The sequence below is a fragment of the Schistocerca americana genome, chromosome 3 (assembly GCF_021461395.2).
Source record: "Schistocerca americana isolate TAMUIC-IGC-003095 chromosome 3, iqSchAmer2.1, whole genome shotgun sequence".
NCBI classification, from domain to species: domain Eukaryota; kingdom Metazoa; phylum Arthropoda; class Insecta; order Orthoptera; family Acrididae; genus Schistocerca; species Schistocerca americana.
The window spans coordinates 303057396-303074883 of record NC_060121.1 but is presented as its reverse complement, the minus strand read 5'-3'; the positions used below and the strand labels follow the sequence as shown (position 1 = coordinate 303074883).

General features: G+C 43.9%; 1 protein-coding gene across 2 annotated transcripts in view; it reads left to right on the top strand.

Moving 5' to 3' along the window:
• Nucleotides 1-1252: 1252 nt before the first annotated feature.
• Nucleotides 1253-17488, top strand: part of LOC124605095 — a 44619-nt gene continuing 28383 nt past the window's right edge. Inside the window, exons 1-5 of one of the 2 annotated variants that reach the window (XM_047136545.1) lie at nt 1253-1545; nt 2716-2873; nt 3905-4070; nt 4149-4261; nt 17180-17366. In XM_047136545.1, the coding sequence (XP_046992501.1) occupies nt 2725-2873; nt 3905-4070; nt 4149-4261; nt 17180-17366 (615 nt within the window). In that variant the 5' untranslated portion in view covers nt 1253-1545; nt 2716-2724. Of the gene's footprint in view, nt 1546-2592; nt 2874-3904; nt 4071-4148; nt 4262-17179; nt 17367-17488 lie in introns of those variants that run through there. The other variant, XM_047136546.1, reaches the window with a different exon arrangement.

Genomic DNA, 17488 nt, shown 5'->3' with positions numbered 1-17488 from the left:
TGAAATGTTTTGTTTCTCTTCTTTCTCTGTTTTACCACAGTCTATCATTCACTCTCAGAAACTACTTCCTCGAGGCTCAATTGAAATGCTGAGCATATCAAGAAGCATGTAACAAAGGTGTCCCATTTTTTCCTCCAGTCATATATATATATATATATATATATATATATATATATATATATATATATATATATATTTTTCACCATCACCTTTTTCTTATTCCCTTTCGCTCCCCAGAATCACTATCCCATCCCCTCCATTAAAGTTATGCAAATCTGAGCCTCCTTTCTATATTGCCCCAATTGTTTAATATTCTTCTGATAAATAATAATTCAGGTTCAGTGACTACGTTTTTATGCACTAATAAAAGTACCAGTAATCACGAGCCTTGAGTTTCCTATCAAGCTGGATTTCTTTTCTTGATATGATTTAGTGCATATGTCATACACAAAAAGTTAAGTAGAAAAATGGGTAACCACTACGTTTGTTTGGTGATCGCTTAACTGGGAACAACGGAGTGTAAAGTCGTAGACATTATGGCAGGAATCATGCAAAACAGAAGATGCCGACTAAGTTAACTGGGGCAATCTCGTAGAGAACTGGCCAGGGTGTTTTTGGTTATATAAATCTCACGGCTAAGTATCAATTACAGTGTGAAGCACAACTTACATAGGCCTAAGTACTGTAATAGCAGGTTGATCGGATACAAAAAATGTAATACGAATAAAATATGAGACCAACTCCAAGTACACATACGAATGAGATATTAGGCCCACCTACATGCAGGCGTTTATAGAGATCTGTTAAAACATCAAATGTAGTCTGCACGGAAATATGTATGAAAAGCAGGGAGTTATAAAATGTATTCGTTGTCTTCACTTAGATCCCAACGACTCCAAAACTACACTTTTGCCAATGGTACCGAGTCCCGGTGTAATTTTTTTTAAATCCCGTCATTTACATTCTCTCTCTCCTACCCTGAATCCTTTTGCACTGTTTTTTTTTTTTTATTACTTAACGATCCTTTGCAATTTTCATTTCCAATACGTATTTTACTCCTGGGAAATGATCAAATATTATATCTCCTATCGTCCATTCTCTAATCATCACCAGCTTATTGCAAACCAACAATGTAAGCAAGCTTCACTAATATTCAAGAAGGCCATGGACACGTAAACGACAAAATAGACCTTATTGTAGTAGAACCACCGTTATACGAATTCCTCCGCGAAGTCATAAGTAGTTCCGGAGTTGGAGCAACGATTGGAATGGCAGCTAATATGTTGTTGTAGTTAACGTTTTTAAATTAGATACGAACTTTGTATTATCCTAGAAAATTAAATGGAGATTCGGTAGTATACAGTGGTGTACGTCAGCTGTAGGCGTGTATTGAGTGAATCCTTGTCTGCCATGATTGGTTCGAAGCGTCTATCGGGAAGAAGTGTACAGATTTTCGCATAATGTGCAACAGACACACCTTATGTAGTAGTTTAGTGGGGAGCTGACTGACAAACATAGTTCTGCAATATTTCTTTTTGTAATTAGGTAAGGAAATGTGTTTGAAGTACATGTTTGTCATGTGCTTGGACCCAAATTGATGCCGAACCATGCAGCTAGCCATTGAACTTTTTAACGGTTTTCGTATGAACTTCGCAATGTTTCTTTCCTCTGTCTTCAGTAAATCTAAAAATTCTGTGTTTTGGAAGTGACAACACAGTATGTGACGATATTACACTTTTGTATTTGTGGCGCATATGTGTGGAATACGTAGCATCATTCCATCGCGTATCTTTTGTGTCCATGGGGGAGTGTCGTTTGTAACAAATAGCTTCATGCGTGTCATCGAGTTTGTTTTTATAAATGTTATGCAGATACGATATAGGAAGTATCAGCTGTACACAGTATCATTACTCGTGGTGCATGGGCAACTAGAAATACTGCTGCCGTGTGCAGTCCTGTTAAGGCTACTCATTTTTAAATGTTGAACTAGTTTGACAAATCCTAGAGTCTGCGAAAAAGAGAGATGCTCATGTGTATTACGCATCCATAATCCAAATTTTTGAAACTTCAGTTGTATAATAATAACCGTGTTTGTGATTGCCCCAATCGGCAAGGAAGGTTTTGTTTATAGAAAGTTAACTACAACGCATAAAGTAACACTTATAGAATTAAGTGTGCATTACGTGTCAAGAATATTTTTCGTTTCAATATTTCACATTCGGTATTTGGTTACAAATGACACCAGTTCTATGCACGCGACTCAGAACTTTCTGTACCCTACGTCTGACTCAGTTGCCGAACGCTCTTGTCATATGTTTTTAATCTGTCACATTTCTGTCATCAAGAATGACCCCATGTTCTGGCGGTGTGTAAGTGCAAGTAATCGAATTGTATTCAGTTAGGCTAAGTGAAGTGTTCTTACACCAACCTCTGCGTTTACAGCTAGTACGTAAAAAAGTTTAACTTTGTGTCATGGTTACCACTCTATCTTTTCTCGACTTTGTAACTTTAAATAGGTGTCTTGGGGAAATATTTTTTCAGTTTCATTTTTGTTTTCGTCATATTCATTTCCCTCGTTTTATTTGTAGCTATTTTAATTTCTGTGCACACGTAGCAAGCACAATGCTCCTCAGATGCAGCAAATAATGTTGTAATGAAGTTAATTAGATGCCTTCACTGTGGTGCTGTGGAATCACTGGGACTTGTTTGCTTCAGTGAATCAGGATGGTTGTGGATCAGGTGCCTCGACATCTGTTTCACAAGATGCAGCCAACAGGAATGTCACCAAAAGAGCTGTCGGAGAATGACGATTTGGCGACGTCATTAGTTCTTGATCCTCATTTGGGTTTTGTTACTCACAAGATGAACATCAGGTACAGTAACTAACATGAGATCTCCTCACCACTATTATGTAATGTGGGAAGCAATAGTTTTCAGTAAGAATCTCTTCAAAATAGCTATGTTCCTACAAGTTTTGAATGTAAACACTAGGTATAACAGCTGTAATTTACTTCACACCTTGCTTAATGTAATCTGCATTTGCAAATTATTGCTTGCTATTCTACAAATGTAGGCCATATTCACTGTGAATTCGACACATTTCCTCAGGTTGTACCAGTGTAATCCTAACACTGGTTTCATCATGCTCAACCACTGTTTATGGTGTAGTCTGTATTACTTGTTAATCACTGACAACTTTGGCACTGTGAAAAAGTTCTTTTCACTGAAAAAGACAATGAGATTTGGGTATAGATATGTCAGTTGGTGGGAATACTGTAATCATGTGGCAGTTTCACAGTGTAATGTGTTATTGATCTGTGCAAGAGGACTGTTGCATAGTTATCTTTAGAAATATCGTAAATTAAATGTTTGACCTAGAAACTTGTGATCATTATTTAGCTACTGCTGAAATTCAACTCTTGTTTACATTCTTTTTATGGGAGTATTTGAATAATTAGTATTTTAATCATAAAACTTTACTTATCATCTTGATGTGTAAAAGAACTGGGAAACAAAGAAGGCTGTTAGTAGAAAGGCAAAGGTTTAACTCGTTAGCAACTGTGCAGCCTTAAATTTTTACTGTTCCTTTAGTTCAGTTAAAACCCATGTTGTGGCCTGTGTTGTTGTTGTTGTTGTTGTTGTTGTTGTTGTTGTTGTTGTTGTTGGTACTACTAAAATTATTCATTGCCTTCAGAATGCGAAAAGATAAGGCATAGAAAGATGACAAAAGCTTATACTGAAAGGCTAGCTGCAATTTGTACAGTTTTGTCTTTCTTGCGTTTTACTTCAGTTCTCAGATGTAATTAACAATTCTTTTTACAAACTAAGCTATGACGGAAGGTACTGTAAATGCAGAAAACATGACCAATTAAATAATACGTGCATGTATTGCGTTGGTTTTCAGGTACAGACCTCTAAAAGCAAACAAAGAAGAATTGAAAGGAATCATAGAAGAGTTCATAGTGACACAAAATTATGAAAAGGCATATAATCGTTTAATATCTGGTGAATGGATGCCACGGATGACGCATTTCAAGTCGAAGCAGCAGCAACTGCGCTTAGAGGAACATGTAATATTATTGTAACAGAGTTATTTATTTTTTGTAAACCAGTTTAATGAATTAGCTAACAGACATTTTAAATTGCAGATATATCGCTATTTAAGAGTCTTCGACAAAGATTCTGGTTTCATTATTGAGCCTTGTTATCGATATTCTCTTGAAGGACAGAAAGGTGCAAAGATATCGGCCACAAAAAAATGGTAAGTTTTTGTTTGTGTTTATATCTTGCAGAGATCTTGTTATTCCATACCCAAAATAAACAATGTGTACAAAATTGACAGAGTAAACATAAGAGGGTTGATAGGAACCTCTGACATTGAATTATGTTGTAGCTACAGGGTATCTCCTATGTCCATCTATGTAAAGTATTCCGCTATGACTTTCAGATAGAATTGTGTGCACTCCTAAACTTTTATTACAGTTTGGAAAACAAATTTCCTTCAACATTAAAGAAAACATAATCATGCTTCTAGTTAATTGAATACTTGGCAGTCTTGACTGAAAACAGTTTTGTCTTGGCTGAAGCACAGTAAATAAAAATTAAATTTGCAGTTGAAAGTAAAGGTTCCTAATGTTTTGTTAACAGTGTCAGTATCATTGCGTTATTAGCAACCATCTGTAATTTTACTTATTTATTTTAAATATTCCAAGTTATGGGCACATAATGTAATGGGAGGTCGTAGTGAAATGCCTATAACCCACAGTTAGGTAAATAGAAAAAAAAACTGCATTAAGAAAGTTTTCGAGGACTAGCTAACATCAGGTTAGACACTGTTTGCCGCAGAAAACATATTTTATAATACGTGGTGTGACTGTTGTAGGTCAAGCAAGTAATACTCAGTCAGTTTAGTAAGTTGAGAGACTGAATTTTTCAATGACGAACAAGTGGCACCACGTGTGTGCATGTATGTATGTATGTATGTATCAAATACTAAGAGCTCCTCTCTGATGTTATGTCCCTCCTTCCATAATTTGCATGTTATAGATCTGTTTGGTTTTAATAATATGCCAACAAGTTCTTTTACCTTGACTATTGACACTGTTGATTTTTCTCGTTCTAGACTTAATAAGGTGTGATAAAAAAATAACAGGGTTTTTTTAATTTTATGAGCTTTATACATTCGATTTTCAGTTTAAAAAAAAAAAAAAAAAAACTTCTTGGCACACATGTTCTTGTTGTATATTTGCGTATTCATCTGTTTTGAATATTTAGTGTATTGTTGACTGTTCAAAAGGTCATAAGTGTTTTTGAGTGCTCAGCTAATTTTTACTTTAAAAAACAATGCCTCAAAGAATTTGAATTAAATTTTGCTTGAAAAATGAAGTAAAGTGTAGCACTGCATTCAAAAAGTCCACAGTAGCTTTTGGTAGATCTACTATCAGTAAGACAAGAGTTTACAAGTAGTATAAACATTTCAAAGGGGGGGGGGGGGGGGAACCTTTGAGGTGACTGCCAAGGAAACCCAATAGCTCATCAATTACTGACGAAAATGTCCAAAGAAGTAATGAAAATGTGTCTGGAAAATCACTAGATCATCATCAGAGAGGTTGCTGATGATGTCAACATATCCTTTGGCTCATACCAAGCAATTTTTTCGGATGTTTTTGGTGTGATATGTGTTGCAGCAAAGTTTGATCCAAAGTTGTTGAATTTAGGTAAAAAATGTTGCAAAGTCATTGCGCAGGAATTGCTGAATGAAGTCAACAAGAAGCCAGAACTTCTAAAGAAAGTTATGACATGTGATGAAATAAGATGAACGTTGAAACAAAGGCCCAGTTGTCCCAATGAAAGCTGCCTGAGGAGCCAAGACCGAAAAAAAAAATTGAATAGTTTAATCACATTTGATGGTTATTCTCACAGTTTTCTTTGATTACAATGGGTTAGTGGATCATGAGTTCCTGCCCTATGGTTGTAAGGAACACTATCTAGAAGTTAGGAGCCATTTGTGCAAAACAATCTGAAGAAAACGATGAGAAGTGTGACAAAACCACTCTTGGAAATTGCATAACGATAATGCTCTCCCTGACCCCTCAGTGCTTGTTCTTGACACCCCCCCCCCCCCCCCTCTTTTTTATATAAAAACAAAACTCGTATGTTGCCTCAGGCACAGTATTAAGTGAACATGGCCACCTGTGATTTCTTTCTGTTGTTGAGGCTGAAGGAAACCCTGAAAGGATGTTGTTTTACCACCATTGATGAGATAAAAATACAATCGCTGAAGGGGCTAAAACCATAACGAGAGGTCAGTTCAAGAAAGTGCTGGCACATGTGTATGATGCCTGAGGGGGGGTGAACTATTAAAGATTTTTAAGAAAAACAAAAATTCCTTTCAGTTTCTGATCACACTTTTATCACCCTGTCTTGTAAGTTCAATATCATTGCTATGTAATGGAGAATTTGGCAGCAACACTCAGAGTAATTATTAACAAACTTATATAGAGTCATTAATTCTTTCATAATGTATCATTGCATCAAGTGTGCTGTGATGATGTGCGTTTACATGTGCTTGGTAGCAAATACTTAAGATTATCATGTTAGATGGCAGGCCTCCTGGAAGTAACTCATTGGCGTGGTTACATAATTTTTAACCACGATCTGCACACCACCCCAGTGCTTATAGGTATTTCTCAGTGAAAAGACTACACCCTACTTTCAAATATAAATCAGTCATGCTTCACCATTTCATTTGAGCATAACTCGGAAAACAAATTCCCAAAACTAATTAAGCAATGCGAACAAGTGCTGCACAGCTTAGTGGCTTTTTTGAAACACTGTGACAGCATATGAGGCAGATTGGACTTTGTTAAACATTGAAGCATTCATATTACAATTTTAAAGACTTCGTTACTGCAGTTAGCTTTCTCTCGTCCACGAAGATTTGAACAAGTGTACCTTTAGAGAAATCAACAGCATTCCATGTTTAACTCCTGGAAGAGCATTAAGATAGGTTGGGATGTTGACAAGGGCCTATAAATTCAGCCCTTTACACTTACGCATATGGATTCGGAGAAGGATACGTTTTGGGAAAGGATAACTGCTGTATTCAATAGCAGTTATGTGCAGACACAAAAAGGAGTGGACTATACAGTGGCAATATTCTTTTGATAGCATTTTTTCACGTTATAATACAGCTATGAAGGTAAAATAACTTATCATGTTCTGATGACATTGACACATGCCGATGACCCTCATTGATGTAGGTGCTTTACACTACGGTCACTTAGAATAATAATAAAATATCCACATGACCATTTTAAGAAAATCATCATTTTTCTTTTGCACACATTCCACTGTCCCACTCTCCACTGACCACACGTCTTTTGCTCGTTACACTGTTTGCCCTTCCTGTATTGGACACGTACCCTGCCACCCACGGTACCCTTTCTTTGAGGAATACTAGTCATGCAAGGTATGCAGGAGAACTTCTGTGAATTTTGGGTTGAGAAAGAGGTACTGGTGGAAGTAAAATGGTGATTGCATGTCATGAGTTGAACATGGTTAGCTTAGTCGCCAGAGAATTAGCCTGTGAAAGACAGAAGTTTCCAGGTTAAAGAGTCTTAGTCTGGCACACACTTTCTCAATAATCCTGAAGTTGCATCTAATTTGCTGCCCACACTGTTAACTGCTAAAATGAATTTTGCATCTTAATTCCTCCAACTTTCATTTGACCATGTTTTCGTGTAAACGTAGTTATCTGGATGTAATTTGAGATATACTGAAAGGAAAATCGGAGAATAATAACCCATTGCCTAAGAAAAGATGATTTGAAGACTAGACTGTACAGGATATCATATCCGAGAATGCTATTGTGTGTTTTGAGGATGTAATGACTGCGCAATGACAGACCATTCACGTAATTAAGTTCCAAAATGTGCTGCTTTCCCATTGGAAATTGCAGTGGCACTGGTTTCCAAATCCTTTTTAGCTATTCCTGCTACTATGGCTGTGGCTGAATGCAAATTCATTTATGCATGACTTGTTCTTCCAGAAGAAAGGTTTCAGGATATGGGCGCTGTTTGGATTGTACACAGTTTTTTCATGAAAGTACTGGATGAATAAATAAGTGCTTTTCCTGCAGGACAGATGTGATGCAGAGCTTGCATCAAATTAGCTTCTTGTACAAGTTTAAGTAGTTGAGGTATTTTATGTTAAACAGGTTTGTGATATGTCTATAGTTATTAGTTCTATTCAAACTCTTATTATACTATTGCTAATTTCTTCTGCAGTTTTCATTTGTATTAAAAACTTGAATAGGCTACAGGAATCATTATGCTGACTGCATGAAACTTCAGGCCCATTCAAGATGTTGGTGACAAGAGCTTGCAGTGCAGACAAACGTAGCACACAGTGTATGTTGCATCCTACACCAAATGGCAGCTCACAAGCTGTAGTCTGGCTGGGTTGAAGGTGCCACGCTGGATTACGGATACAGGCTGGCTGAACTGAGATGGGCCATTGATGGGCCAGCCTGCCTGACAGGCTAGTGGGCTAGCAGTCAGCAGCACAGGAACTCTGACCACTCTCTTAAACCACCTCCTCATCTGCCTCTCAACATGTCCCCTTCAACCCTCCCCTCAACCTCCCCCTGTGGGTTTGGGGGTAAGAATTGGCCCGCGGTATTCCTGCCTGTCGTAAGAGGCGACTAAAAGGAGTCTCAAACGTTTCGGTCTTTATGTGATGGTCCCCTGTTGGGTTTGACCTCCTTATCTCAAAATCCTTCCGAAGAGCGAGCCGATTGGGGAAGGGCGCCTTACTTGGTGCATTGTGTCCATTGTGCATTGAGACCTTTTGCCAGCTTAATCGTCATTGCATTGCAGTCCTGCCCGCTCTCCAACTCTTGGGCATGGACACGTTCCTGCGTGCATTTTCCGCCATGCACTGTGCAGTGCCACTTTCTGCACTGACAACAAACATGGACTACTTGTCACCTAATATCCAGCATGGTAGCCAGTCCATTGTGGTGGGGCCACCATGTACCCCTGTTGGTTGTAGCCTCCTGACAACACAGGGATCGCTCTGCTGATGGCTGCGCCGTTAACTCCCCACGTATGCCAAGGAGTAGATGCCTATCTCCCAAGGAGTAGATGCCTATCTCCCTGGGGCATCGGGACTCCGGCAGTCTCTTAAGCGTTCTCGGACTCAATTTAATGCTCAGAAACATGATTGGAAAACGTTCCCCTCCGTGGCCACACCGTGGGAGGAGCGTAAGTCTCAGGATAGTAGTGGCAGTTATTCGCCCCAGTTCCTAGTTTGTACGAGAGCTGTTGGGGAGTCTTTCATGTCCACAAAGCCTCAGTTTTTTGTAGAGCATTTAGAGGACAAATTTGGGGAGGTGGAGGGCTTGTCCAAAATGCGCTCTGGGTCAGTTTTGATAAAAACGGCATCCTCTGCCCAGTCGCGAAGGTTACTTGCTTGTGACAAGTTGGGGGATGTTAACGTTACCATCACACCACATAAGAGTTTAAATATGGTCCAGGGTATTATTTTCCATAGTGACCTACTTTTGCAGTCTGATGACGAGCTGCGCGCCAACTTAGAGCGTCGAGGTGTTCATTTCGTCTGGCGCGTTCATCGGGCTCCGAAGGATAATCATGTTGCTACCAGTGCCTTCATCTTGGCCTTCAAGGGTGATACAATACTGGAGAAGATCAAGGTGATGGTCTACGAGTGTGATGTCCCTCCCCCCATGCGGTGCTTCAAGTGCTGGAGGTTTGGCCTTGTCTTCCCGCTGTACTTCCAGCCTCACATGTCGAGATTGCGGACGTCCATCACATCCCAATACTCCATGTGCCCCGTCTCCCATCTGTGTCAACTGTGGAGAGCATCATTCACCTTGCTCGCCAGACTGCAAGATATTACAGAAAGAGTGAAAAATCATGGAATATAAGATCCTGGATCAACTGACCTATACTGAGGCTAAGAGGAAATTTGAACCGTTACATCCTGTGAGAATGTCATCTTCATACGCCGCTGCTACAACACCCGCGCTAGCCCCATCAGTTCAGCGAATTCCAGCCAGATTGCTGAGCCGTACAACTCCACACGCCCCCTTGCCCGTGGGAGGCACTACCCACCCTGTTCCTTCTGCACCACCTACCTCTGATGCCCCCCCCCCCCCCCCCCCACCCACCCATTGGGGGCGTCCGTCCCCACTTCTAAGCCGGAGAAGTGACCAACTTCTTCAACTACTCTCGCTCGCAAGGGGTCCCTTGGGTCCCTCCCTTACCAGGTTTCCACAAGCAGCTGGTCGTAGGGCTTCGCGATCCTCCTCCGTCCCGGAGGAAGACCTCTAAAGCCAAGGAACTAGCGGTGGCACACACCCCATCGCAACCTTAGAGCTCTGCGTCCGAGATGGTGGAGACCGTGGCGTCTCCTGAGGACCTCGATCTCGCCGGTCCCTCAGACACCTTGGATAGCACTTGTACAGGTGCTAAATCAGTGGCAGCCGGTGACCCAGCGGCGTAATATGCCTCCCCAGTCCCTTCGCACCTTTTCAGCCATGGACAATATCATCCTCCAGTGGCACTGATCTCAGACAACTTCTCAGACTTCACCCGTTCCTCTGCATTGCTCTTCAAGAAACTTGGCTTCTGGCAATGCGAACCCCCGCCCTCCATGGCTATCGGGGTTGTTACAGGAACCGGGCAGGTTATAAAAGGGTATCTAGTGGCGTCTGCATCTACGTCCTCCACTCCCCTCACAGCGAGTCTGTCCCTCTACAAACACCTTTAGAGGCTGTCGCTGTTCAGGTGTGGATGCCAGAGCTGTTACTGCCTGCAGTCTGTATCTTCCACCGGATGGTGATGTCCCGCAGCATGTCCTGGCTGCGCTGATAGCCGAATTGCCGCTCCCCTTTTCTCTTACTGGGTGACTTCAACGCCCATAACCCACTGTGGTTTGGATCAGTGGCAACAGGCCGAGGCGCCACCGTTGAGCATGTATTGGCACAGCTCGAACTTTCCCTTTTAAATGATGGTGCCTTCACGCATTTCAGTGTGGCTCATGGCACATACTAAGCAATCGACCTTTTGATTTGCAGCCCTAACCTCTTACCATCTGTCCAATCGAGGGTGCACAACAACTTTTGCGGTAGTAACCACTTTCCGATCTTTCTGTCATTGCCACAGCGCCACTCTTCTGGGCGCACCTGCAGATGGGCTATGAATAAGGCTGACTGGGACTTGTTCTCCTCCGTTGTTGCTATTGAGCCTCTTTCCAATGTCGCCATTGATGTGGTGGTTCACTCCGTCACCACCGGCATCATTACTGCCTCAGAATCTGCTGTTCCCTGTTCTTCTGGGTCCCCTCGGTGGAGGACTGTGCCTTGGTGGTCGCTTGTGATTGCTGAGGTGATTAGAGATCATAGGTGGGCACTCCAGCGTCACAAGTGACATCCCTCATTACCACAACTCATCGCCTTTAGACGGCTCCATGCGCGGGCCTGCCGCCTCATTTGCCAACACAAGCAGGAGTGCTGGGAACGGTATGTCTCCACCATTGGCCTCCATACCTCTCCATCGCAGGTATGGGCCAAGATTCGGCGACTCTATGGCTATCCGACGTCCGTCAGTGTCCCTGAGCTTTCACTGAATGGAGAAGTTTGTACTGACCCAGACACAATTTCCAACAACTTAGCAGAGCGTTTTGCTCAGAGTTCCGCTTCTGCGAATTACCCACTGACTTTCCGCTCCATTAAAGAGTGGTTAGAGCGTCGGAGCCTTTCATTTCACAAGCGCTATCTTGAATCTTACAATGTTCCATTCAGTGAGTGGGAATTCCAAAGTGCCCTAGCCGCTTGCCCTGATACAGCTTCCGGGCCAGATCACATCCACTGTCAGATGGTGAAACACCTCTCAGCCAGCGACGCCTCCTTGACCTTTACAACCGTATCTGGGTCGAGGGTGAGTTTCTGTCGCAATGGCGGGAAAGCATAGTTATCTCTGTTTTGAAACCTGGCAAGAACCCATTGGAGGTGGACAGCTACCGCCCCATTAGCCTCACCAACGTTCTTTGCAAGTCGCTTGAATGGATGGTGAGCCGGTGGTTGAGTTGGGTACTCGAGTCCCGGGACCTTCTGGCTCCGTCTCGGGGTGTGTTCCGTAAGGACCGCTCTGCCGCTGGCAGTCTGGTGACCCTGGAGTCAGCCATCCGTACAGCCTTTGTCCGCTGTCAGCACCTCGTCGTTCTCTTTTTTGACATGCGGAAGGCATTCGATACGAGCATCGTACCTTCCGCGTGCAAGTTGCGGCCTCCCATAGTCCCCCCCCCCCCCCCCCCCTCCCCCCCGAGTTCAGGAGAACGGGGTGCTGCAGGGATCTGTCTTAAGTGTCTGCCTGTTTTTAATTGCAATTAATGGGCTCACTGCGGCGGTGGGTACGTCTGTCTCAGCGTCCTTTTATGCTGACGACTTCTGCCTCTACTATAGCTGCATTGGCATTGCAGCTGCTGAACGTTAGCTGCAGGGCGCTATTCGCAAGGCGCAGTCTTGGGCTGTAGCGCATGGTTTCCAGTTTTCGCCTGCCAAGACTGCGTTATGCATTTCTGCCGGCGACGCACTGTTTACCCTGAGCCACAGTTTTGTCTTGACGGCGAACCTCTTGCTGTGGTGGAGACGCATCGGTTTTTGGGTGTGGTTTTTGATGCCTGGTCGACTTGGCTCCCTCATGTTCGGCAGTTTAAACAGATGTGTTGGCGGCATCTTAATGCTCTGCGATGCTTGAGCCACACCAGCTGGGGAGCCGACCGATCTACTCTCTTGCAGCTCTACCAGCCGTTAATTTGGTCCTGTCTGAATTTTGAGAGCCTGGCTTATGGTTCAGCATCGCCTTCTGTGTTGCGGGTGCTGGACTGCATCCTTCACAGTGGGATTCGACTTGCCACTGGCGCTTTCCGGACCAGCCCTGTAAACAGCATACTTGTGGAGGCAGGTGTCCCTCCACTGCGGTTACGACGCCAACGTTTACTGGCCGCTTATGGTACACATGTTTGTGGCTTGCCCAGGCATCTTAATTATCGTCTCCTGTTCCCTCAGTTGGTCGTCCATCTCCCAGAATGTCGGCCCTTAGTCGGGTTGTACGATCGCGGTCCGCATCAGAGAGCTTCTCTCCGGGCTTGGGGTTTTGCCTCTTCCACCTCCTTTCCGGGCTCCTTTGCGTACACCCCCGTGGTGTGTGCCTCACCCTTGCCTTCGGTTCGAATTGGCACAGGGCCCGAAGGACTCAGTTTCTCCTGAGGCCTTCCGCCGCCGCTTACTTTCCATCCTTGCCACATATCAGGGCTATGGCATTGTTTACACTGACGATTCGATGGTTGCTGGTCGTGTCGGTTATGCTCTCACTCTAGGAGACTATTACGAACAACACTCATTGCTGCCTGGCTGTAGCGTTTTCACTGCTGAGCTGGTCGCCATCTCTCGTGTCCTAGAGTATATCCGCTCCTGCTCAGGTGAGTCCTTCGTTATCCGTAGCGACTCCCTGAGCAGTTTACGAGCTATCGACCAGTGTTTCCCTCGCTCTCATCTGGCAATGGCTATCCAGGAGTCCCTCCCTACTCTTGCCCGTTGCGGCCGCTCTGTGGTCTTTGTGTGGACCCCAGGCCGTGTTGGGATACCAGGCAATGAACATGTTGGCCGCCTGGCCAAACAGGCCATCAGTAAACCATCTCTGGACATTGGCCTCCCGGAGAATGATTTGCGAGCAGTCTTACGCTGCAAAATTTTCGCACTTTGGGACACTGAATGGTGCGACCTGACCACACCAAACAAACTCCGTCCTATCAAGGAGATGACGAATGTATGGCGGTCATCCATGTGAGCCCCTCGCAGGGACACAGTTGTCCTTTGTCAGCTCAGCATTGGCCTCACCCGCCTGACACACAGCCATTTACTGCACCATGAGGACCCGCCTGTATGTCGCTGCGGGTCGGCTTTGATGGTGGTCCACATTTTGTTGGACTGTCCCCTTTTAACTGTGCTCTGGCAGACGTTTGCGCTGCCTGATAAGCTCCCTGCCCTTCTAACAGATGACAACGCTATGGCAGTCTTAGTTTTGCGTTTTATTCGGGCAGGGGGCTTTTATCACTTAATCTAAGTGTTTGTAGTTTTCTTTTGTGTTGAGTCTGGTCTTTGGCCTATGATTTTAGACTGGGTTTTTTAGTGTGTTTCTGGGTGGTTGCCTTCTCCTTTTTTGCCTCTTATGATCGGCCAACCACTGTCACTCTCTGTGTGATTTTAATTCCTTTTGTGTGGTCTCTGTCTGAGTCTTTCTTGTCCTGTGTCGTCTCTTGTCATCTCCATTGTTCGTTTTTCTTGTGTGTAGATGTTTGAATTTTTTGGAAAAAGGGACCGATGACTGTCGCGGTCTGGTCCCTTCAATCCCACAAACTAACCAACATACCTCCCCTCAACCTGCCATGTCAAGATGCCTTCCTCAACCTGAATCACACAACCCTCCCTGAACATGCTAACCTCAAACTTCCCTTCAACCCCCTCAACCCGCCTCATCAACACGCCCCCTAACATGCCTGCTCAGCCCCCCACCAAGCCCCCAACTTGCCCTGCCAAGCTCCCTCAACCCACATACACCCCTCAACCTACACACCCCTTAACTCCCTCAACCACGGCACACCTCAGTGCCTCCAGCACTTCAACCACTGCTTCAACTCCATGCCCTCAACCTGCACATGCCCCTCAGCCAGTCCCTTTAATCCACACATGCCCCAGCACTGTTTCACCACCTCAACCTGGGTACAGCCTCCCCCCCCCCCTCCCCCCGCAAAATTAGGACCCTCCATGTTGCCTCAACCAGCAACATGTGCCTCCCCCTCTCAGCCAGCAAGATGTGCTCATGCACCCTCTCCCTCAACCAGCACCATGTCTCACTTCCACAATCAAGCAAACCGCCTCAGTCACTCCCTCTCAACAAACCCCCTCCTTCTCACCCATGAATTCAAATTGAGTCCTTGCACCTTGACCCACCCACACCCCTTACACATGGAGCCACCCCCTCAACACTGCCTCCATCCATGCAGTCTGTACCTATAAACTGTCCCCTCCCCACTCCTCAGCATACTGCCTCCACTCATTCAAAATAAATAAGTTATTGTAAATGTTTGGTAGATGTGAATGATATTTGTGTAGTTCTTGTTTTGTGCAGTGCCATTGATATTAACAAACATATAGTAAAACTTACTGCCAGAATTAAATTTCAGGATGTATCATGACTCAAATATGGACCATGACTTTTCATAGCCTGTGTTCCTAGCAGCTGAGTTATTCAGGGAGTCATCATAATATAAGGGGCATTCAGAAAGAGATAAGCCAGGGCATAATTACAGAAACCAGTACATGTATATTAGAAGTATTGACCCTGGCTGTTGAGACACTTGTCCCACTGTGACACAGTTCGGTGAATGGCTGTCTCATAAAATTCCTGGGGCTGTGATGTTAACCAGTTCCTCATGTATAGTGAATCCTTTGCCCCTCAGAGCCTTTTTAAGAGTACCAAAAATGGCATAATCACAGAGGGGTCTGGACTGTATAGAGGGTGGCCAAGAATGTCCCATTTGAATGTCTGCAGGAGTGCTGCAACTGTTGGCCGTGTGAGACTTTGCATTGTCATGGAGCAGAATGACCCCGTGGGTGAGATTGCATGGTCGTTTTGATTTGATTGCCTGGTGAAGGGTGGTCAAGGTTTGCAAGTAACGCTGGGCATTCACTGTTGTCCTGTGCTGCAGGAAGTGAATCAGAAGGGGGTCATCTTGATCAAAGGAGAATGTCAGCATAACCTTTCCTGCACTTGTATGGACGGCCTTGGCTTTTTTTGGTGGTGGTGGTGGTGGTCCTGGTCCTGGTCCTGGTCCTGGTCCTGGATGCTTCCACTGGAGATGACGACATTTTGATTCTGGTTCGATGTGATGACATCACGACCCATCTCCAGCCACCTCTCTTGCCAGGAAGGCATTTCCTTCGTGAGCATAGTGCTGCAGATGAACAAGACAGTGGACCGTTCGATACGCTTCTTGGTGTGGTTGAAGACTGTGGGGCACCCATTGGGCACACAGTTTGCACATGTGCAGTTGTTCCTTCATGATGATGTGATCACTTCTGACACTCAATCCGACCATGGCAGCTATGGCTCTCACTGTCACTTGACGGTCCTGGGTAATGACTACAGCCACCAGCTGGACGATGACATCGGTAATTCAGTGTGGTGCTCCAGACCGTGCATCATTGCCTAATGACACACGTCCTTCCCTGAAGCGCTTGTGCCACGTCTTGACCCTTGCAAGGGAAATGCAGTGTTCGCCGTACACTTCTGACATTTGTTGATGAATGTAGATTCCTCCTCCTCCTCCTCCCGCTGTCAGAAAACGACCACCACCTTTTGCTCTTCTGTTGACGCCTGTTACAGTGCGACTGGCAACGTTGGACGATTGATGCATGCTGCTGCTAGCTCTGTCTAGTCATGTGACGTGCATCATGCCCTCTAGCGACAGGCTGTGAACTTCCACACAAGCTGGTTGGGACCATACCTCATTACACATGTCCAGATATTACTCTCCCGTCACCAGTTTGCGAATCGAGACTTCGGCTCATTTCTTTTTGAATGCATCTTATATTATAGCTTCCTTATATTATAGCTTCACCATGTCAGTCAATGTCAAACAGAGGCTGCTTTAGCTTAAATGGTAGTTTTAATTTGTGAATTTTGCCTCTATATGTGAAGTTTAGCAAATTGAATCTTTGAACGTGCCTTGACAACTCACTCTGTAAGAGTATTTTGGAAAGGCAAGAACCTGTTTGAGCACCAGTCTGGATTTGGGTTAAAGCTGCTAAGAAGTTTTTGGGAGGAACATTTATTTTGGATGTTGAGTGTAATGGATGTAATTATTACGTTGAGATCTTTTCCTTTTAAGTACTGTAAAATATATAGCCGATTTCCAACCGTAAATACTATTTTTGATGAATTAACAGACGCATTGCATTCCGTACAGTGCTTGTGGGACTCCGTATTTGTTGTATATTTATAGTATATGTCTTGGGACTGAGGAATAGATCATCAGCCCCATATTTTTGACGTGATTAAATTTACTTCTGTTATATTATACCTCCATACAGGTACAAGAATGAAAAAATACCATGTTTGGTTGGTTGTATAGCAGAACTGACAGAGGAAGAAGAAGCAATGCTGCTACATCCAGGAAAAAATGATTTTTCTGTGATGTTCAGCTGCCGCAAGAATTGTGCACAACTGTGGCTTGGGCCAGCAGCATTCATAAATCATGATTGTAGAGCAAATTGTAAGGTAAGGATAACAATTTTTGTACTGACTCCTTTACAACTGTATTAATAGTTTAAGATAAAATTTCTCTGTATCATACTTTATCTCAGGAGAAAACATTTATGAAGAACCTACCATTGCATTTT